The sequence below is a fragment of the Balaenoptera borealis genome (genome assembly GCF_965194805.1).
Source record: "Balaenoptera borealis genome assembly, chromosome: 5".
Classification (NCBI taxonomy): domain Eukaryota; kingdom Metazoa; phylum Chordata; class Mammalia; order Artiodactyla; family Balaenopteridae; genus Balaenoptera; species Balaenoptera borealis.
Window position 1 is genome coordinate 7,204,601 of NC_138862.1, and position 24,059 is coordinate 7,228,659.

Sequence of the window (24,059 nt, forward strand, 5' to 3'; positions counted from 1 at the left end):
CAGGACTGCGCTTTTCCTCGTCCTCTTTTGGGGCATGCGCACGCGGCACTGTGGTTCTTGGAGACGCAGACCTACTGTGTGTCCCTTTGCTCGTAGTAAAGCTCTCGTCCCAGACCCACCATTGCCGTCTTCCAGATGGCTCTCATTATAGTCAAAAATTGACCGACGGCAGCCCCCAAGGCGTCCTGGAAGGCTTCGAGACGGCCATGGGGACAGAGCCCCTGATTTCTAGGAGCTAATGTTTCAGGGAAAACAATAACAACACCTTCTAAACACTAGGGCTTTTCTTCTTAGTAACTCGAGGTAATGAATCCTCTCCCTCTGCTTCTCATTTCCCACCCCCTTTTCTGTGAAGTCACAGAGGGGGAAATTAAAGTTTTCCCATGTCTCCTTGGGAGAGTCATCTGGGGTCGATGGGCAGAGATGTTTCTAACAAATGGCAATGGGGCACCAGCCGTATGAAGCCTGGGGAGCTGCTGGCATTGGGTGTGGACCCAGGGTGAAGGCCAGGGGCAGAGCAGCAGGGGTTCCATCTCCAAGGGGTCCAGTGACCCTGAGGCACATTTACATTTAATGAGCAGAGAGAGGAAGAAGGTAGAAGCGGAGAGGAAAGAGCTGTATGTTCACAATGTTTGTCCTTTCTCTTGGGTTACGATGCTGTTGTGATTTTGGCATCTTTTTCTCTCCAACTAATATACAGGGTTTTTTGTTCGTTTTTTTGAGGACTGTGTCTCTTCTTTCCTGCATCTCCAGTGGCCGCCACAATGCCGAGCGTATCGTGGGTGCCAATAAAGGTTTCATGAATGGATGAATAAGCACATAGCAAAAATATTTTCTGCTGTAACAATGCTGCAGAAGATAAAGGATCTTCTGATGGCATCCTCATTCCTTATGGCTGCTAACACATCACTCCAAACTTAGTGGCTTCAAATCACAATTATCGTTTGATTACTCCTCGTGGTTCCAGGGGTTGACAGGGCTGAGAGAGGCAGTTTTCGCTCAGGGTCTCTCGGGTGGTTGCAGTCAAGTGGCAGTTGGAGCTGGAGTCACCTTGAAGGTTGCCTCACACTGCTGGAGGTTGGTGCGGGCTGCTGGCCTGACTGATGACCGACAAATGGCCTCTCCGTGTGCCTTGGACTTCCTCTCACTATGGTGGTTGAGGTGTAGGAGTTGCTGTTCCCCAGAAAACCAGGTGGAAACTGTGTCATCTTTACAGGTAGCCTTGGAAGTCACGTAGCTGAACTTACGCTATAGTCACAAGCCCACCGGCTTGGATGGGAGCAATGTCACCTTGTAAGATGGGATTGTGTGACAGGACATCTTATTGAACTGTCTTGGGAAACATAGTTGTCATGGGTGATACAACAAGTGCCTAGAAATGCAATGAATCTGTCATTCAGTGCATGTGAAGCCAACCCGGTTGCTGAAATAGTTTAGCTGGAAATAATTTTCGTCAGAGTTGCTTTGAAAAATGGCAAGGGCTATGGAGCGTACAAATGAGAGCCATTATTTCATTTTGCAGGTCGGGTAAATCTGCTGTAAATACAATGTGGTGCAGGCAAAATAGAGGGCATGTACTCACTCACTCGTTCAGTCTTTTTTTGCCTGCTCATTCATTCAGTATTTATTTATTTATGATTTGAATATCTACTCACTGCCAGGTATTTAGGTCACTTACTGAGATGGAAATCCCATAATTTATAGAGTTGGAAGATCTCTTAGAGACCCTTTGCCTTCTTCATTTCCCAGCACCTTGATCTGGGGCAATGGCTCAGGAAAGGCACCTCCAAAGTTCTTACCCAGGGTCCCTTGACCAAAGTTTGACTTTTGGTCCCTCCTGGGCTGCCCATTGGCACAGCCCATGCTGCCCTTCCCAGGGCTCCTGGCTCTGTAGACATCTTCATTCAGTCATTCGTTCATTCATTCATTCATTCAGCAAAGGCTTGCTGAGCCCTAGTGCTGTGACAGAGCCCTGGGGCCCCCTGGGGGCTGCTGCTCTCAGTCTGTGGGGTGCCAGAGGGTGGCACAGAGCAGCATACTCAATGTGTGCTAGTTCCTCCTTTGAACAAGCCCTGCAGAGTTACTCATTGATGTGCACATGGAAAATTGGAACAGGTGCATTAGATGCCTCCTTAAGTCACTAAGGAGGCTGAGGATGAGGCCAGGCTGAGGCCCCTCTGCCCTAAGCCTAGGCCCTTGGGATCGGGGTGCCACCCTGGGCTCGTGCTCCCTGAGGGATGTCCCCAGGCTCCCCCGCCAGCGTGTGCAGGTCTGTTTCACCTGCGGACGTAGGTGGTAGCCCTGCGCTCACATCCTCAGTTCCCACCTGAGACAGCTTATCGTTGGCAGTTAGGATTGTGGGTGCTGTCTGAGCTCTCCTCAGCTGCTGACGTCCTGTATCTGGAGCTGTGTCAGTGTGAAGCTAGATGAGGGGTTCCCTGCTCTTACAGTTTTCAACGCCTCACCCCACTACTCTGCGCCATTTACGTGCCCAAGTCAAAGTTGTCGTTCCCTTTAAAAATCACAGGGCTTCCCTGGTGGTGCAGTGGTTAAGAATCTGCCTGCCAATGCAGTGCATTGGGTTCAAGCCCTGGGCCGGGAGGATCCCGCATGCCGCTGAGCGGCTGGGCCCGTGAGCCACAACTGCTGAGCCCATGTGCCACAACTACTGAAGCCTGCGTGCCTGGAGCCTGTGCTCTGCAACGGGAGAGTCCGCCTTAGTGGGAGGCCCGTGCACCGCAACGAAGAGTGGCCTCCTCAGCTCGCTACCACTAAAAAGAAAGCCTGTGCGCAGCAACGAAGACCCAAGGCAGACAAAAATAAATAAATAGATAAATAAATTTATTAAAAAAAAAAAAATCACAGACGGACAGATGAAATACTGCCTTAACTATCCTTCTGTAGAACACACCGCATGTGAACCTCTGCTCCACTGGCAGACCGAGAGGAAAATCCATCGTCAACTGCAGTTACTGGGGCCTCTTCAGATGTCCGTGGGAGCCATCCCCACGCAGACCCCTCTGGGCAGCCCGGAGCCCAAACAACCCTCATCTACTGCCCTCACTCTTCCCTGGTATAGGAACCAAAGTGGAAGAAAAACAACGAAATTCTACAGATATGTTTAAGTACAAGTGAAGACAAAAAGAGGAAAGTTGCAAAATCAGTTAACTTTTTTGGTTTTGTAAATATTTCCAAGACACTGCATTTTGCTTTAAGTGTGTTTTTGATGACCTGAAAGTCAGTGTAATTGCATAATAGGGTTATTTTCAAGAAAACTCTCGTATTTAGTTTTAAAGCTTATTTTATTTCAACTATATTTATATATACCTTCATATTGTATATCATTTTGGTAAGTGTTGTATTATAAGCATATCCCAAGAGACTACAGTTTCTTTTTTTAAATGAAGGGACCACAAAGTGTCTCTCACATGTTACAGTATAATCCATATCCCTCCTACAGGTCTCATGTCTGGAAAGGGTATACTCATATCTGAGTTCAGGCAAAGTGCTTAACCCTGAAACCAGAAAATAAATGCCCTCAAAACTTATCATATACTTGATGAAACTTGCACTGGGAACATATTGAGCCCTTTAGAATTATTGTGAAATAGAATAATTTTCAGGGTTTGAAATTATTAATAGTGATGTAGAACAATTATACAATTTCCATAGTCAAATCTCACCCAGAATGATGCTGTTAGTCCTATGTGCAGATCTTTTTTTTTTTTTTGGCCGTGTCGGTGGGACTTGTGGGATCTTAGCTCCCCGACGGGGAGTAGAACCCGTGCCCTCGGAGTGAAAGCGCGGAGTCCTAACCACTGGACCTATGGGGAATTCCGTCTTATGTGCAGATGCATATAATTTATATTTCCTTATGCTCCATAATAATGAAAAATTTAAAATTTTCAAAAATGTTCTACATTTTGAATGTTGGACTTTGATTTTAGTGGATAAATGAGACAACTTTGTAGGATAATAATATCAATTCAAGAAACGTAGAGGCAAGAATTATGCGTACTCATCTCCCCTCTAAGGACCTTTTAGAGGGACATTTAGCACCCTCTAGTGACAACAATCAAGCAGTTCAAAAAGAAATTCCCTGCAAAGCTTACTTCTGGTTTCCAGCTAGCAAATAAACAAAGTACTTTAGTTTTTTGGTCAATAGGTGGTTGCTTCCTGAAATTCTTGAGGCAGGATTATTTTTGTAGCTGTAATAAAGGATAAAATAGTATCCTCTAGGCAAACCGCCGCTTCTCTTCTGGCCCTTCATTGACAATACATTCAGAAAGAAGGCTTCCACTTGTCCCTGGAGACTGCAACTTTTCCCAAATTATGTGCTGAGATTTGTATTGGGATCAGATGCAACCTATGAATTAACCTACATCATAGTTTCGAGTCAATTCAGTGTATTTAAATAGAAGTAAACAAATTTTCTTTCTGTGAAGGTGAACTGGAAAAAAACTGGCCTGTACTCTGTACCTCCAAGAGGGAACAGTTCTGTACCTCACTTTGCAGAGGGAGAGGATACAATATAGAGAGGGGGCATGTAGAGGGGATGCGATGCAGAGAAAGAGCACAGTGCAGAGAGGGTACGATGCAGGGAGAATACAGCCTAGCGGGGCTGCCATAGTGAGACCCTGTTTCACATACCTGCATTCAAGGTGTAGGCCTAGGGCTAAGTTAAGTCTGCAGGTTGCCTGATTACACGCATGCAAATCTAAATGCATTATTTATGGCACAGCACTTTGTTCCTTGGCTTCCTTTCTGATTCCAATTGCGATAGAAATATATCAGCAAAAACATAAACAAATTAAGTGATGTGGAAAGAAAGGCCATCTCAATCTGAAACTAAAACGCCTTTATAAACAGACGGAGCAATTGTGGAATGCAGGCTTCTCTGTAAATTTCCATTAATTGCGTGACATGATGGTGCGATTTGAGTGCTGTTTCTTTGAGAAATAGTATATAATTTCTTTAAGAAATAATTTACAAAATCATTACAGATCAAGACAAAAATAAATGCTGATGTCCAGTATCTTATAAGTGAGACTGGCACACTTTAAAAAAAAAAAACATTTAAAAATCTAACTAGTGATCAAAATCTAACTTAATTTCAGCAGCTCCAGATAACTTCTCGGGGTGGCCAGGGGTGATGGCTGAGGATAGTCATTGGGACACAGAACCCTAGATCTGAGTAGCGGGCAGAGGAACAGGACAGCCTTTAGGCAGAGGGCCATGTGCCTTTGTGTGCCTTCCAGTTATGTGACATGGGTGCTAGACTGTCCTGTGGTGAACCAGTGGCAATCTGATGACTATAACATTTATACTAATTTATGCCCCAGTTAGATGGATGAAGACCTTGAAATGCATTTTATGGTTCACAAATTATATATAGAAACATGATCTTTGAAAAAGGAAATTTAAATGTTCCTTTATACTAAATTAGTGTGTCAAAATAAGTATTCTTGTTTCTTTTGTTTCGCTTTTTAATTAAAAAAATTTTTTTTTCAGCCACGAGTATTAAGTTGACATACTTAGTGTTCCTGTTATGGGTTTTAATACTCCTGCATTTTTAGAACCATTGGGTAAGAGGCAAAGTTGGCAAAATGTGAGGATATAGGTGATGCTTATGAAATCGTGTGCACTGAAATCATTGCTCCATCTGAGCCTAGAGAACTGAACTTGACACATGCTTCCAAATTAAGCAACTTGGTGTTGAGAAGTTGAGGATTTAGTGTGTGATAACAATTTCCTTGGTTTAGATTAGTTCAAATCCACCAAGACGCTGAAGAATATATTGACCACTTAGAGAAAGTGTTGAAACAATAGTTATTTAAATTGTAATTGGATTATTTCTTCATGAGCGGCTGGAGAGTACGCCACACACACACACAGAGTCTTACCCAATGGAGTGAAACTGTCCTCACGAAGTCTGCTTTGAATAGAAAAATGGTCCTTAACCAGTGTAAGATGGGTGACCTTGGGGGCTAAGAGTGCCTTATACTCTCTGTGTTCTCAGGCAAATCCTCCAATTGATAGAGACGGAAAAGTTCCACTGAGTGATGTAGTTTTCCATTGTGGGGACAGCTCCAGATGCTTGATCCTTATCTACAATCTCAGGCATGTCCCTGCCAAAAACCCTTGGGACATCCTTCTTGCCGGGCTCTCTTGAATAATCCAAACATTACACATTTTAAGATTCATGTATCATCCTAGGGACAATAAATATACAACACTTTTATCCTATTGTTTAGCCCATAAAGAGTCTGCGGTTCATGGATTGGTCCCACGCTCTGCAGTTTTATGTGTGCGGAATTTGAGTTGCCGAACAGAGACTTCCTGAATGCTGAGACACCCAGGGACTGGGTGTCTGGGACACCCAGAGTCCTGTCATCCTTGTTTCCTAGTGCCCACCAGAGCGCTGAGTGGGCATGGAAAAGGCACTCATTGACTGGAGGGAATAATACTGGGGAGCTGACCATTACAAAGCACATGAGTGTCTGCAGGGTTCCGTTAATGAAATTAATGAAAAAGAGCTACTCTGTTCTTGTAGATGTTTATAAAAGAATGTGCATTTTGGTACACACACATATAGAGTTTGACAAATAGGTATCGTGTGCTGCATGTTATACAGGTATTTAGGAAAAAAAATAGAACACTGCATGTTGCTTATATAACTTTTTCATTACAATGTAACATGTTTATTGTAACTTTTTTAAAGAAAGACATCTATGAAAAACTTTTATTCAACACTATATTATAAAAAATTTAGAACTCAAAGGAGTGCAGATAATACAATGAACACTCACGTAAGTTATGATTGAGATTTGACAATTGTACAATTTTGTCATATTTGCATTATGTCATTTTTCATGAATTCTTTCAAATAAATTACACAAATTATTACCTTTTCATCTTCAATACTTTGGAACACAGCTCTTAGTAAGGACGTTTTCCTACAAAGTATTCTTAAAGCTATAAATAGTTAACAATAAATCTATAATATGATGTAACAATCATTATATATTCAGATTTCTCTAGCACCCCTGGAAAAGCCTTTGACTTCTAATTTGTTCATATCAGTATCTAATTGTAGACCATCATTTGCATTTGGGCTTTGGGTTTCTTAAGTTCCATTGAATCTAGAACTCTCCTCCCCTCTTCCCCACTTTTTTTTTTATAATATTGGCTTACTGAACATATGAAGCAATATGTTCTACATATTTTGTAGAATAGGTGAGTAAATTTTATTCTATTTTACTATTTCTTTATTTTTATTGAAGTTATTATAACTGTTTTGAAAATATAGATGAACCAAGGGGGAAAGGGGGAAAAACAAAAAAGAAAAGATTCTCTACTATTAGTATTGTAGTATGTAGCTGACTAATATTTCTACTTTGCCTTTTTATTTTTAACAAAATGAGTCTGTGATATAATTCTCCTTTATAACCTCATTTTTAACTTAACAGACATCGTACCATAATTTTCCATATCACTAAGTATTCATCTACTACATCATTTTCCTGCAGTATTTTCAATGATGATAAGTATGTCGTTGTATGGATGTTGAATACAGGGATCAATCAGTCAATCATGAGTGAATCTTCTGTTGTGTCTCCAATTAAGATTCTGGCTCATTATCTCTTTGCTATGCTCATACATGATTTTTAGAACTATGTTGCCTTCACCCAAAAGTGTTCTCAGCCCTTGACCTTCCTCTGTAGATCCCACGCAGAGAAGTTAGTAGGAGAAGAAGGATGAGAATTTGTTGACTTCAGAAAATGGGAAGTTGTGGTTTTAGGATAAATAAATGGCAGTGCTCCTTTTATAGTTACCGTAATGGTAGAGTCTATGTTACACTCTTTCCTTTTTCATTTGGAGTAAGATATGAACAGGCTTTTGAAGGGCTATGGTAAATTCATGGGTAATGGGTCCATGATGGATAAGTACAGAATGGAAATGTGCAGTTTATTCACACATATGCTGGGGGTGCCACACTGTTCCAGCATGGTGTTTACTGAGTCCCAAGGAGGGTGGAAAAGGACCCTGTCTTGACAGATTCATGGCAGGGTGACCCAGGTGGAGGTTACCTGCAGTTGCCCCAAAATGGGTCTGTATAGTGACCTGAGGGTGGTTTCCCCCAAGGAGCGGTGGTGTCTCGTTGGAAGGGCAGTCCGGTCCTTAGGCCGCTGAGTGATCTGGTGCTGAGGCCGTTTAATGGTAGAGGCTTGGTTGTGGGTGACAGGAGCATAGAGTGATACCTATATCTTCAGATGATTTCCCCCAGAATGAGGTTTGGGAAATGATTTCTGCATTACTAAATATATTCTAATTAATAGATATGCCTTATGCTGTCAATAGCCAATTGAAGTTCGTTTGTTTTTTTTTAGAACTTTGCATTAAATAGTCAGAGAATGCTGAAGTGGGATGCTATTATGCCATCCTAGGCATCAGGAATAATTCTCTTGGAAGATGATAGACATCAGTCAGCATTTGTCATTACAAATGAGGACGATTTGCCTTTTTAATTTTGTAACTGGGTTTACAACTCATTATCTCAAAACTGGATTTTTATTACATCACTTTGTGTTATATGCATTTTCAGAATTAGACACAATGAAACTTATGGATAGAATCTTCAGGGAATAAGTCAAAGAGTAGCATAGAGTTTTCTGTTTGTAAGTTCCAAGCAAGTACATTAGTCTAACAAAATTTTATTAAAGAATAAAATATGTGTGTATATACATATATATGCGTTAGACATAAGTAAGAGAGACAGAGAGAGAGAGACAGAGAGAGAGGGAGAGAGAGAGAGAGAGATAGCAAAGCAAATGATGTAAATTACCAAAGTTGGAGGAACTGGTGAAGGATATTAGGAGTTCTTTGTATTATCTTGTAACTTTTCTATAAGTTTCATTCTTTCTGTTTTCTTTTTTATTTTATTGAAGTATAGTTGATTTACAATGTTGTGTTAATTTCTGCTGTATAGCAAAGTGACTCAGTTATAGATATATATATATTATTTTTCATATTTTTTTCCATTATGGTTTATCACAGGACATTGAATATAGTTCCCTGTGCTATACAGTAGGACTTTGTTGTTTATCAGTCCTATATATAATAGTTTGCGTCTGCTAATCCCAAACTCCCAATCCTTCCCTCTCCCACACCCCTCCCCCTTGGCAACCACAAGTCTGTTCTCTATGTCTGTGAGTCTGTTTCTGTTTCGTAGATATGTTCATTTGTATCGTATTTTATTTTGTTTTATTGCTTTCTTTTTTTTTAATTAAAATGAGCTTTTAAAAAAAGTTTTTATTGGTGTGTCATTTTATATTCCACATATAAGTGATATCATATGGTATTTGAAGTTTGATGTTATTTCTAAATAAAGAGTTAAAAAAATGTTACTGTTCACTGATTTGAATTAAACAAGAACCAAGGAGTTCAGGGCAGACCCTCAACGAAGAATTAGATCTCCATAAAATTGTTGATGCTTTCCTGCTGTAGAGGACAAGGGCTGTGTCAGAAACCAGGCGGCAGTGGTGAGATGGGACCGCACAGAACTTTCTTCCATGACTATTTTTTTTAGCAAGGGAGCACCCTACTTAAGGCTGTTCTTTGGGAAATTCATAATAGAACACTGCTTATTAGGGTACTACAGTTCACATTTGACATTGATGCTTCTTAGGAGAGTAAAAAACAAGGAATCTCAGTGGAGCTGAAAGAGCGTTTTTCCCAGCACTCCTGAATCCTAGTGGAAGCTGCCCAGATAAAACAACTCAGTACTTTGAAATTTTAGGGGAAACACAATTTGAATCAGCCTGCCATCTCATTTATTGTTTGGAGATGAAAAGAGCGGAAATCAACATCCCCTCAAAATGTAGATGCTGAGAATTTGTCAGGTTCTGATTTTTACATGAGATTTCTTATAGTTTCTCTTTCTTTCGTTTTCCTTTTTCCCCCCCTCTGTTTGTTTCTTTCTCTTTCTTCATTTCCTTTCCTCTTTTCTTTCTTTCTTTCTCTCTTTCTTTCCTCTCTCCCCCCACCTCTCTCTCTCTTTCTTTTCTCCTCCTCTCCTTCCTCCCCTTCCTTCTCCTCATCACAAGGGGAAATCTTGGGATCAGTGAAAGATATAGAAACTTGGGCTCATTTCTAGAGCTCTGATGTAGACAGGCCTAAGTCTGAGTGAAATCACTTCACTGACTGTCTGCCTCTGAAACCAAGAGCTGCTGGATGACTCAGGGTTCGGTCTATTGTGTTCTGTGGGTCCGCTGTGGAGACCACGCCTCTTTACTGGCCCAACTTTCGTGTAGCTAGATTCAAAGCAAAATGTTGTTTCTTCCAGAGAACAAGTAATTTCCTGAAAATGAGTAATTAAAAGGCCTGAAATCCTCTAAGGAATGTTCAGGCCTACATTAGCTGTATTTCCTCTGAGTGGAAAACAGACGTGTGGCCCTGAACTTACAGCTCAGATTTTAAAACACTTAATGAGGACGTGGCATCTCTGTGTAGCCAAGAGTTCTGTTGGGGTCTGTTGTCTGCAACCTGGACGTTTGTCAGAGGGGGGGGCCAGCTTGCTGCCATTATAAAGCATTCGTAGTCATTTAAGTGCTTTGGATTTTAAATAAATATTTGAAAATGAGGATTTGACGGGTTTATTTTCCTCTTTATTTCTCTTAGCTACTTTCATTCTAGAGTCTGCATTTTCAACTACTTTATCGTGGAGCCGATAGCAATTACTTATGTTTGGAAGGAGAAAATGAAACTGTTCTGGAACATTCACTTGAGATGCTGAACCAGTGGAGGTTGTTAAAAATCATCAGGTGAATGGCTATTATTAAACATCGTCACCTATTAACATAAAATAAGTGCTACCTGCAAAGTTTCCTTTGAAGAGAATGGAGCAGGGAGTGGGTAGGGGCCTTAGGCCCCGTGACCCAGGCATGTGGCAGATCCGGGGAGACGGAGGCCCAGAAGTCCTATCCACACCCAGGGACCCTGAGGAGCTCGCCGCCCACGTGAAGCCACTCGGAGTCCCGCCACATCTGCATCCTGCCCGGGGCGGTGTGTCACACGGCGGCATACTGGGTCACACCTGCTGTGGTCATCCCAGGCCCAGGCAATGGATGTCTTTTTTTTTTAATTGAAAAAAAAAAAATCTCCTGGCTGCATATCATCAAGAAAAACAACATTGTTTTCAGGGTCTCTTATCTCTCCACTCCCAAATATCCTGTTTCTTCGGGCTGGGCGGCCAGGACCAATAGAAACCTCTTCCTGCCATTGACTGACTTCATTTCCCAGACTTAGCACAATCTCATCCGCTCTAAACAACCTGATCAAAACTACTTTCTGGTCAGAGAGAAGCAATAATTATTATTAACATTTATTAACGATCAATAAACTTGATTGCATTATGGCCAGCACTATTAAGGTAAGGAGAGGGTTCCTTTTCATTTGACCAAATCTTGTGCTTGTTACTCTTTTCTTTGGTTTCCTTTATCAACGCAGATAAGTTAGCATTGGGCAACACCCCCGCTGCCACAATAGAGGACAACAAGATTTCCTTTGCACTGCCTAGTAAATTTCCTTTTTCCTACTCCAACCATCCGCAAGGCTTAAAAACTTCAAACTCAGAAAAAAATTGGGGTTTCTAAATTCACGGTTGAGGGCTGTGGATGACTTTTTGCAAAAGCTTTTCAGAGCGCGTCCGAATTTTCATATTCTTTAACTATCTCTAGTGGTGCCTGGATGTGTATCCGCTGGAAGGCAATGGACTTGGAGAGTTTGGAGGGCAGGGTCGGAGAAGGAGATGGGCTTGGAAATGTTGAACTTTTGGATGTTCTTGAAGGCCTCCTTACCATCAGGGATGCCAGCCGGTCCCTGTGGAAATGAAGAGATGCCTGGCAAGTGGCTGTCGGTCATGGGACATGCCAATGTTGACTTGATTTTTGGAACCTTCAGGCTGAGAACAGAGCGTTCTCATAATTCAAATGGTGGTAATTTGTTTGTTCGGTTATGTATTTATCTTTAATAAAGTACCTACTCCTCGGTGCACTAAGAGTAGACTTTCTTCTCCATGATGGTTGCTTTGAGGGAATTGCCGGTTGGTTCTCTGTGCTCTGGGGTGTGTGGTCTGAAGTTTTGTTTTTCTTGCAAATAGAGATTAAGGTGGAGGTGAACGCACAGAGGTAGAAACGTGAATGTAGCCTGATTCCTGGAACTGAAGCCAGTTTGATGGTTAGTGCAAGTTGGCGGCATAGAGCCCATGAAGTGGTCTGTTACAATATTTTCAAGGCCAACACGCCTTGGTGACATTTCTAGAAATGAGAAAAAGGCAGGAGCAAAAACAGATACTGAAAGGAGGAAAAAGCAAGTTTTATTGGTTGCATGTCTTCAGTTTTGCTGCATGTAGGTGAGAAGCATTTGGTTGTGTTTTCATCAAGGGTTTTTAGTTGATCTGAAAGCTCATGAATATGGAAGTTTGCCCAGAATTGGGCCAGGACAATTTTTAAAAGCCTCTTTGATTTGGAATTTGAAATGTTTGTGCGAGAGGATTTAATCAATACCCGTTGCATAAACTATGTTTCATAAGTTCTCTTCAGTTTCTATTTCTCAAGATAGGTTTTGCTTTTCAAGGTATGTTCAATAATACATATAAAAAATCATGTATCAAAGATTTTAATCTTACAGAGATTTTTCTTTCTTTGGCTTCAAGGATTGAAGTCTGCTGAGGTATAACTGTATAGAAAGGAATTTTAAAATTGAAGGTTTGATGTACTCTGCTTTGAGCTAAATGAGTAGAAATTATTTGATTTTATAACCCCAAATGCTGCCCTCTTAATTCTTATTTTTACCCTTATTTGTGTCCATATTCATAGCAGTTGAATCTAATGTTCTTTGTAAATTTTGAATAGCTTGGGTACAATTTGTGTGTATGTGTGTGTGTGTGTGTGTGTGTGTGTTTAAAAAAAATCAGTGTGTTAAAGGACATTGAAATAACAGACAATCCTTTAGGGTGTGGGGTATGTTTTGCATAGAATACAAATGTGTCATACTGTTTAATTTAAAGTGTACGTTTCTGAAAAGATGAAGATATTTTTGAAGCTTGAACGTTTTGTGTTTTTCAGGATGAATTTTGGGAAACAGTTTCCACTTACCCAGGATACTATGCTTACTTTAACATTTGATTACACTGCATTATCTGTATATCATATATAGCTTAAGTGAACTTTCAAAATGACTTCAAGTGGACTCTTTTTAATCCTCTGTTAAAATAAAATAACCCCTCTTTATAGGTAACTTCCTTTAAGAAATGTTCTGCTAGGCTTCCTGGGTAAAGTAATGAGATGATTTTACAGACTTGTTTATAGAGTGGAAAAAAGGAGGCCTGAGTCTGTTGACTGCAGTTTTAATTATGTTAGTGCAAAGCTCAAATTAGCATAGGGAAAATTACGGCTGTCCGTTGGAATTAGGAAACAGTCTGTCATACGGGCAATTTCCAGTCTCAAACGCACTCTGTTTTTTGTTGTTTCAGTAAATAAATCAATTAGGCCATCAAGCATCAGATGCACAGAATCTGTTAAGTTGGTCTCCGCATCTCAGTGGATTTTTTTTTTTTTTTTGGCGTGAATATCTATAAGACCCTATGAGGCACTATGAAAAGCTCAATGTTTTTATCCCGTCTTTATGATTCTCACCATCATTCTCCCTTGGTATTTTGGAAATGGTAACAAAGTGTTTCCATGGGAAGAAGTAAAGGAATTTTATGAGTTTATGTGAGTGTGTCAGTTGGTTTATCCTTAAAGGGCCGTGGATTTTAAGATCAGATTAAGAGTTCTAATAAAAACGTAGGCATCAAGAGTGATGTTCCCATATGTAATTCACGAATCAGTTTTGGTGCTTCCACTGCTTCTGGGGCCACCTGACGATACTGGGGGGGTGCTTTACACCCCCTCCCTTCCTTCTCCACAAAACAGTGCTGCCTTTGCTTACAGACTCCAAGGAGCCAGTTGTTAGCCTTGGAACTTGATTTTGCTTCGGTTAGGATTTTTAATCCAATCTCCCAAAGACTTACTTCCCTGATCCTTTGTTATGCCTTGGGCCACTCGGGAAGTCTAATGAAGCCTGCAATCCCTTCTCAGATTAATGCTTTTAAAACGCAGGAAAGGCAATACATAGAGTGATGACGGAAGCTAATACTGTTGAAATCCAGTTCTGTCCTTGGACTCCTTGGGTGGTCCGTGAACCCCAGGTTACAGCCCCTGATCCTAGAGTTTAAAGGTCCTTAGTCTTTAAGATGGGATTGTGGACATTTTCCTTTATCACAGATCTGGCACTGGAAGACCAGGAGAGAGCAAGCTGCAAACAGCTTGAGTGGAGAGCATCTTAGAATCAGACAGGGGATGGAAAGTTACTAACAAGGCTTGCTGAGGGAGAACATGATGACGGTTTCAGTGAGCTGTTTAAAGAAGTTCCTTTCTTTGATTTGACAGAGTTTGGAGGGTTTTGATGATCACCATGATATAACTTATAGGTGGAATCTAAAAAATACAACAAATAAAAAAAAAAGAAGCAGACTCACAGACGTGGAGAACAAACTTGTGGTTACAAGTGGGGAGGGGGAAGGGAGGAGGGGTAACGTAGGGGTGGGGGATGAAGAGGACAAACCATTATATATAAAATAAGCTGCAAGGATATATTGTGCAACACAGGAATTATAGCCAATATTTTATAATAACTAGAAATGGAGTAGAGCCTTTAAAAATTGGGAATCGCTATATTGTACACCTGTAACTTATATAATATTGTACATCAACTATACTTCAGTAAAAAAAAAAAAGTTAACTTAAAAACATGAAGCTTCTTTTACGTATTTCATGCCTTGCACATAGCAGGCTCTTGCTGAATATTTGCTATCATGTGTGAAGCAAACTTGTTTAAAATTAAAAGCTCAGGGTTATATGAAGGAAGTTCATCTCCTTCATATATAGGATTTTAAGGGATGTGGTGAATGAGTTTAATAGCTCTAGGGCATATGAATGTTCAACAACTCATTGGCTCAGGTGGAATTTGAGTTGTTTCATCCCTTGTTACTTTAGAGGACTCTGTGACAGTGGAAGGAGTAGAAAACGGAAAATACTGTTGCACGACTATGTGAATGTCATGTTTCTAGAGCACTGGCCTAAAGGTGGAATTGTGGGCCATTATCTTAAAATGACTTGCTGCTTGCGTCCGTGGGTGGCTCTGGACACAGTTTGCCCCCTCTGGAGGGGACACAGCACCCTTACCCCTACAGCTCTCTCTGAGGCTGGGCACGCTGCCTCAGTGGCCTTGGAAAGGATAGAATTCGTGGATCATTCTTCCCATGAAATATACTTATGGAGGACTGCAGTACTCTCAGAGAATGTTCTGGAAGTCTGAACTGTTTTTTAATTATCTATATTTTCTTTAAAGTGATTATTTCATTAAATTTTTTTTTTGTTTTTTTTTGCAAAACAGATCTTTGCTTAAATCTCTCCTCTACCCCGACACATACATATGCTTGTCGATGTCTCTTGAAAAACCATACGTAGAAATAAAATAAATAAATGAAACAATCATTCCTGATGCTTTCAGGAAAATATTACTTCTGCGTTTAGAATTTCAGAATAAGGTTCCCTCTGTGGGAGGGGAGACCCAAAGCAGAGCATTCTGCTTTGGCATCCCAATACCCTGGCAGATTTAACAGCTGACACAGAAGAGAATCACAATACAGGAGGCCGTTGGAAAGCCAGGACCAGAGAGTTTCTCTGCAGTGTAAAATCTTCCGAGAAGGGGTTTTGACAGAGACCGTCTCCAGGCCTTTCCAGTGGTGGTGGCACATCTGCCCCAGCAGGATTTTTCCCTGGGGCTTAGGGAACGCCTCAAATGGAGCAGGGGACCCACCCCCTCCTTTTGTCCCCACAGGATGGAGGACGGCTCTTCTCTTCTCGGGGGACTTTGTCCCCCCATCACCTCTGAGATTTCTTTACTTATGTGGCCACGGACACACCTGCATTTGAACCCTTCCTAGTCACGTGACCCTGGGCAAGGGCCCTAACCTGTCTGAGCTCCGTTTCCTCACCTATAAGGTGGGATTATAATGACCGTCCTGATGCGAGTCCAGGGTGGGAGAGCCTTTAGTAAGCGCTCAGTAAATGGCAGATGCCATCAGACAATCCAAGTCCATCTGACCTTCGCTAATAAATTGCACTGTCTTTCTGGCCCTGCTCTGAATTCTCTCTGTGTGTTCCATTACCCGGCTTCAGTCGTGAAGCCCAGAGGCACACAGACTCTGTGCTAACGCTTTTGAAGAGACAGGGAGAATAACAGGTCACTTCCACAGGTCACTACTGCGGCCTCCCAGCCAGGGCAGGGCACACGGGAGCCTGGAGAGGTGAGGAGCAAGGAGCTCGCAGGGGTCCCTGGATAAGGGTGTAGCAGGGCAGGTACCAAACACCTGGGCAGGCGGAGTGTCCAGGGGTCCCTCAAGGCATGGGTGATCAGAGGGTTGGTTTAGTCCTGTTCTGAGGATGGAGGCTGTTTGCTTTGTTGCTGAAGGAGGGCGGGGGCCTGCAATGCCTCTTGCTCCTGATTAGGGCAGGAACAGGCTTACTGGAATCCTCCACTGTCCTGTATTCTCATTAATTTTGAAAAATGCATCTTGTTATTTTGTACAAATTACAGTAATAAAACATTCTCACTGTAGAGAAAATGAAAAAAGAAATCATTACAAAGTCAATATAAATTGTTCCTAGTCCCAACCAGTCAGAGAAAATTACCAGCATTTGGTGTGTGTCTTCCTACTGTGTGTTTCTGTCTGTCCTTCTGTCTCCCTGACTGTCCTGCTTATCTCAGTTAACATTGTTTTACAAACATTTCCCCATGTCACTACAATTTTTTAATAAGCAGAATTTTTATGCTTAATTATATTCCACTTAAAATAAGTATTATGATTTATATACCCAATATCCTATTGTAGGAAATAATATTGCTTTCAATTTTTCACCAATTACATTGCAATGTACCCTTTATGTAATTTTTTAAAAATTTATTTTATTAGTGTTAGTGCTTAGAAGAGGAATCATTGGACCAATGGGTGTACATATTTTTAAAGTCTCTGCCAAATTTAAATATTTGCCAGTTAAAAAAAAAAATGACCACTTTACTCTCTAGAAGGGTTGTACCAGTTCCCACTTGTAGCCATAGATAAGGCCAGTTCCCCTACACTCATAACAACTCTGAATATTTCACTCTTTGAATCTTTGCCATTGTGACAGGCAAAAATGGAATCTCATTTTTATTTGTATTTCCGTAATTACAGTATTTCATTACCTTTTTTTTTTTTTTTGCTGTGAACCTATTTCAACTAGTGACCACTGTGACCTCTGGATCTTTTTCTTATTCACACTTTCATTCCCTGTTTGAGCAAACTTATTTCGCACATATTTCCCCTATTGAACTTGGCTGAGGCATGTTTTATAAAGTTTAAGAACATTCCTCATTCTGTCCACTCTCTCCTGCTTTGTTTTCTGTCTTGGCGACACATGCTCCCAGCTTTGCTTGTGTTTGTGTGACTCTACTTTTTGTCTACCTGTGTAAACAATAGAACCTGTTTTTTTGTGATAGTCTGTCCATCTCTTTTGTGTCCTTGACAGAGCCTGGCAAAGCATAGGGGTTCAATAAATAGTTGTTGAAAAATAAATTTTGATTAAAATCCTTTAAGGTCATCAAGAGAAAGTTAAGATATTAGTAAGATAATCATTATTGCAGATTTTAAATAGATGTATTTCTTTAGAGACATTTCTCCTAGTTTAAATACAAATTAACCTACATAGAATTAAATTGCTGTGTTGAAAAGATCATAGAGAAAAACGTTTTTCAAAGGTAGATCCTGTAGCTTGAATTCATAATCCAAATTAATATCATCCCTGTAACGGCTTATTCCAGGCCAGACTCTGTGCTGGATGCTCATGTTATCTCCTGAGGTGTTCACCACAGCCTGCATCCTGGTGCTTTTTTGTCCAGATAAGGATAGAGGATTAGAGAGGCTAGGAAACTTGCTCAAGGCACACAAATCTGTTTCCCCTCAATTTATCATCATCTGATCTTTTTTCCCTGCGATTTGCCTTAGCTCCAAATAATAAATTACTGTGCAGGAGAAAAAACGGTTTATTAAATGACATAGTGATACATTCAATAATGAAAATTATTATAATTGGCTAACTTACGTTACCACTCTTGTGTGAAACACCCCACAGCCAACAATTATTATGCTCTCACTGGCTAATTAAGATAAAGCGCTAGAAAACTGAACAGCTAAAACTCTAGCACCCCATTCTCCATTTGCTTGGTGCCAAGAATTCTTTCCATATTTGGCAATATCCAAGGGGCCTGTGCTTGCAGATCCCAGATCAGCTGCTGATTTCAGTTTCCTCACCCCAAGTATCAACTTCCTTGCCCACGTCTCTGAGTTTTCCATCAGGCCTTACCAAGTCTTTCCGCAGGGGTGTTCATGGAATTAGACTCTGGGAGGAACGGTAATCTGCTGTTAGGCACAGATAAGTGCCGAGACATTTAGAAAAGAAATGCCAAGGCCAAGCAAAATTATTTATTTTTAAAGCCACATCATAATCCAATCATAACATTAACATCAGGGCTGTTACTTCAAATGATTTTGTTCAAGACAATGCACGTCAATTTCTGGAGCATAAAATAAAGAACATTTCTAACATATGCAAAGAACTCGCACTCCTGAATCTAACACAGTGACCTTTAAATCACTCTACCTTGATGATTTCACTTCTGTCTTTCCATTATAAAATTATAGTATAGCAAACTGATGGGGTTTTTTAATTTAGCAAGTACTGAAACAGAGTCACCACTGAAGAGAAAATCTCCCCCCCCCACCATCGCCCCCATCCACATGTCCCCAAGTCCATTAATTCAAATCATCAGCCAATAGGGACTTTACCATCTTGTTCCCTTTGGATCCCATTGGGTCTTGTTGACTTTCATTTTTTAAAGTTAGCTGTAGGCATGTGATGCTCACCTTTGAGGAAGAGGAAACTGTTGAAACAACACTTGAGAATTTGTCAACACGATTAGTTTGTGTCTCAATTTGAGGTAGATTTCCTAAGATGTTGCTCTGAGTTTAAAAAAAAAAAAAAAAAGTGTGTGTGGTTTTATATTGCGAAGTCCCCTTTGGATCTGTGCTGTACGTGGATGTTACCTGATGTTCCCAAGAGCGTCAGAAGCATGAAGGTGAGATAGAGCTAGCCCAGCCATGTTTATCTTATGCCCAGGGAGGCCCTGAAGACTCTATTTCTTCACGGCATCCTTAAAATAGCCTCTTTGGGGAAAGGGTTGGTCTTATCTGGTTCACGAGGAAAGGGAGGCATAGATGTGGAGGCTGGGGAAGGGCAGTGGAAAGAGGCTGGCCTGAGAGAGGCTGGCTGAGGCTGCAGTTGATGCCGTAGGGCCTGGGCAGGTGAAGGCACCTCTCCAGGCCTTAGTTCCTTCTCGGGAAAATAGAAATGGTCTTCCTGGCATTTCACCCTGGACAGGTCCCTCACCTCACGATCTCTGGGTATTTCCATCTGTAAAAAGCAGTAACCACAGTTTCTACTTCGCAGGGCTAGGGGGAGATGAACCGAGTTGGAATTGTATGGAGCACATTAGAGGTACTTAATACTTGTTAGCTAATTTTATTATTCACTCGAGTCAAATCAATTTTCCTTCTAGGACTAAAATCAGGAAACCCATAGAAGGGTTTTTTTTTTTTTTTTTTTCCAATTTCTACAACAGGTTGTGAATTGATTCTTTTTTTTTTCAAGTAGCCAATTTTCCTCTGATTAACATGTTCTTTTCTCTTTATTAAGAAATAAAGACTCTTGCAGAGCAGTGAGTTCTCAGTGATTCACAGTGCTTTATCTGTATTGGAGATGACCTAAGACAGTGCTAAGAGGTGCTTGCTGAGGAATGTGCCTGAGCCCCTGCATGGCCGGCCCTGGAGAAGAAATCTGGGGCCTTGCTACGCTCTGCTTCTCTCTGTACTTCTCACTCCCATGCTCCTTCCCTCCTCTTTCTTCCTCTCTGCAATAGTTAATAACCCAACAAGGGCTTTTCAAAACATAAAGGACAACAGTAATGATGGGGGGAGACCCCCTGGAACATCTCCAGTGCTCAAGGGTCCTCCTCGGAGCTGTTTCCATTCGCCCTGCACTGCCCCTCACAGATATCCAGTCACTCCTGTCATCCCAGGAAACCTGGGACAGTGAAGGCTCACAAGCTTTTCATCTGGAGTAAAGAAATAAAGAGAAGGTTGGCAGGAGGCTCTGCCTGCCCCGGGTAAAAGTCATCAAAAGCAGCAGCCACACGTCCACGTTTGACTTCTATCTTTAACTTCTTCTTGTGTGAACTCTTAGGACCAGAAGCATATTTATACCCACATAAAAAAGATGAATGTTGCCCAAGGTCAAAGACAAGTGATTTTATGGGCTATCCATTCTCCCAGTTTGAGTTAACATGGAAAGTCTTGTTGACTTTAACTGTTCAGCCAAAGACCCTGACTCTTGTTAAGCCTGTGTTAAGCTTAGAAGAGAAATAAAATTTACTTTGCTAGAGTAGCATCTCAGTAAAGAAAACCAGGCTTTGTTTTTTGGGCATCCCTGAGAGAGAAGCTTCTGTTCTACCCCAAAAGCTGTTCCCATTGACTCACTCACTCTTGGAAGCACAGTCATATTGCCGACGGTTTTGATAAGAAGCTGGTTATGAAATAAGCGCACATATATTTTTTTTAAGCCTTGTTCTTTGGAGATGGAAAACATCTTTTTTTAGATCACATGTTTACTGCTTTAGTAAACAGTAAAATGCTGCTGTAGCAATTACCTTGAGGATAAAGGGTTTGTAGACAGATACTTCCTGCGTCCACTTCCTACACAGATAGCCAACCCCACCAGAGACTCACCAATGCAGGAAGAGCTCCCGATGGAAACTTCCTTTGCGAATGCACAGTTTGTGACGCGTTCGCTGCCCTCCAAGGGGAATGAGCCTATCGCTACAGATTTTCTGGCAGAATTCACTGTCTTGAAGTAGGTGAAAATACGACGTTTCTAAGGTAATGGCTTTAGACCCTTGTTCTCATCCTTGGTCTTGTCTGCTGGTTGGATTTTACAGAGAGGAGGGTAACTAGGTTAGACATGTCCATGAGTAAGACTTGTGCCCTGTGGGCACTTTAGTCTCCTTGGAATCACAGAGAATGATGCATAAGTCTGTTTTTGTATTTGTTGAAAAATACACCTCTTTGAGATTCAGTCAGTGGTTTTCTTTTCTGTGGTTATTTAGATGTAAAGGTCATTTTAGATTTTGCTTTCTTTAGTCAAGCAGAGATCACCCGATTTGAGTACAGAAATCTCAGCGCACAGATTGTTCTCTGTGCTGATTTTACACCAGTTGTTAAATTCCAATGAATGCATTGTTTAGGTCTTTTGAACCAAAGCAAATAAAACCACCACACACAAACACTGAACAATAGGGAATCATCAATTTTCCACCTACAGGATATGTCCTTACCGAATGGCCCCTTTGTGGGGGGAAAAATATATCAAGTCAACAAACAGTAACACTGAACAATAAACTAAACAAAATAAATAGCACCTGAAAGCCACTCAGCTCAAGCACTGGCAAAACTCCAGAGAGTGATGTTTACTTACTCTAAGCATGGAAACCTACAGCTCCACCCTGATCTCCTACGGGTCCCTGAAATAATCAGAAGACTGAGCTGCTGTTAATTGTCAGGTCACTTCATGCTGAAGTGCCTCCTCTGATGATCAGAAAGTGCCTATGAGCTTTGCATCGAAATGGACAAGAGGACAGTGTCCAATAGAGATTCTCCGTCCAGTATGTATTCCATAGATGTTGGTGGCTGTCCAGGGAGAGGCAGAGATTATATCTGACCCTGAGAAGCTGCCAGACATGGTTAGATGTAGTACTGTCTCATGAAGGTGCTGGCACATGAACATACTCCAATGATTTTATTTACACAGTCACTCAAGGCACAGTATTTTGGTGGAATTGACATGAAACTGCCAAAGTGATATTTTTCTTTTGGAGACCCATTTGTTTATATGCTTTTGCTCATCTTGTTGGAAGACACGGGTAGCATCTCAGGAGCCTCCTGTTTGAATGAAGATCTTTCTTCCTCTGTACTTGCTCCCCCTCCCGCTTCATTGTGCAGTTTTGTTACCTTTTAGTGAAACTCCACGAGGCATCTCCCTACGTGTTTCCTTCCAGATGCTGCCTCCTGCCACTTCTGCTTTTTTGCAAAATGCCTTCTCTGGTCTCCTGAGTCTGTATTGGTTCCGATGCCACGGGAATCACGGTCGTCTGGTGCTGGTGCAGGGCCGTATAGCTGGTAGACCCATTTTGGACACATCCTCTCTGAAAATCACCGGTGCCTCCCTGAGGATGGCAGTTGGTTTTGGTCTGTTTTGTTTTCTTCAACCTGAATACAGGTTTAATAAACCCACAGGATAAAATATCTTTTAAACAACAAAATAATAATAAAAACTTTGTTCTTTTCCCCCATTTCCAAAACAATTATTGTAGGAGCTTAGAAAATAATTTAGAAAAGGAAGTTAAATTAATTGATATTACACCATCAGGGGTCTGCTAAGATTTGATTCTTTTTGAATTGTTTTGTCTGTTTTCCATGCACACAGATATATTCTTTAAAAAGCATAATAGAATTGGAGAAATTAAACTCATTTCAGTAGTCCTTTTTCATTCCCTTTTTCTTCCAGGATAGTGAAGAAAAGAGGAATGAGGGCTGAACTTTGATGACCCTGTCTAGAGATTAAGGCCCCATATCCCTTCCTGAGGACCCAGTGTCTTATTCTGGAGCACAACCAGACTGCCTAGGGCTGACCCTTGTTCCAACGAGTGTTGCCAGGGCACTTCACTTTTCTGTGCCTCAGTTTCCTCATCTGTAAAATAGACTCAGTAGTGATAATAACACTTGCTTGTTGGTGGTGGTTCAAGGATCCAACAGCTTAATACATGTCCATGCTTGAACAGTAATGTGTTCTTGTGTGCAAAAAATGTTCACTAATATGAGCTCTTTTTGGTTACTAATCCTAGTCTCATTCTTATTATTTAATTTACTGTCATATCTTATTTGCTTTGTTTGAAGTAATCAATTCTTGATTGTGTTTGTTTCTACTGTTCATCTTTTGAATGGATTCCTCCAATACCCTTTAGATATTTATAACTTCTTCTAAAGAGATGAAAGTGTTTCCCTCTATGTAATTGGTTTCTTTCTCGTGCCATTCATTTGAGGATAGTAGGATAAATATAACAGAGTTACCATTGTGAGTCCATTTAGGAGTTCAAGCAACATATTAACCAAACTTTTCAGCAGCTGAACTCAGCTGCATTTTTTTGAGCCCAGAAATCCAATAGTTTTGAGGATCCAAAAAGAAAACCAAGATGGAGGGCTGCAGGATACGGTCTCTTTCCTTGCCTTTTCTCCGGCCTTTGCCAATGAATGAATGAATGATTGATTGAATGAATGAATGTGTTTCTGCAGTGGGGAGCCACAGCTGGTCTCTGGAGTGGTCCTAGCATGGAAGGAGTCAAGTGCTATTTTGAACCAACTACTTTGGCTGACACATTCTTTAGAGGCAAGCAGACGTCTACTGATTTACCATATTGCCAGTGAATGTTCATGATTAGGAATCTATGGAACCTCATTGAACAACAGAAACTCTCAGAACATTGCTTGTTAAAGTTCAGCCCTCTATGCCCTAAGTTATATGGCTGGGGTCCTGTAATCTTTTATCTGTGCTGACCGTGCCTGGTAAGCAGCAGGCCTTTAATGATGTCTGTTCAATGAGTAAATGAATATCTGCTTGGATGATAAATGCATGAACGAGTGCATTAATTAGTGAGCTGATAACATCATAGAGAATTAATTCATTTAATTCAATGAGCAATTACCGATTTCTTATACGCAAAGCATCGTAAAGTCGCCCCCCGCGAGG

General features: G+C 41.1%; 1 protein-coding gene across 7 annotated transcripts in view; it reads left to right on the forward strand.

Annotated features, from left to right (window-relative positions):
• Nucleotides 1-24,059, forward strand: part of ERG (ETS transcription factor ERG) — a 280,293-nt gene that overhangs the window by 158,642 nt on the left and 97,592 nt on the right. Inside the window, exon 3 of one of the 7 annotated variants that reach the window (XM_082393015.1) lies at nucleotides 10,681-11,431. The exons of the other annotated variants lie outside the window; for them this stretch is intronic. Coding sequence (XP_082249141.1) covers nucleotides 11,414-11,431 — 18 coding nt within the window. The 5' untranslated portion in view covers nucleotides 10,681-11,413. The remainder of the gene's footprint in view (nucleotides 1-10,680; nucleotides 11,432-24,059) is intronic. 7 annotated transcript variants of the gene reach the window in all.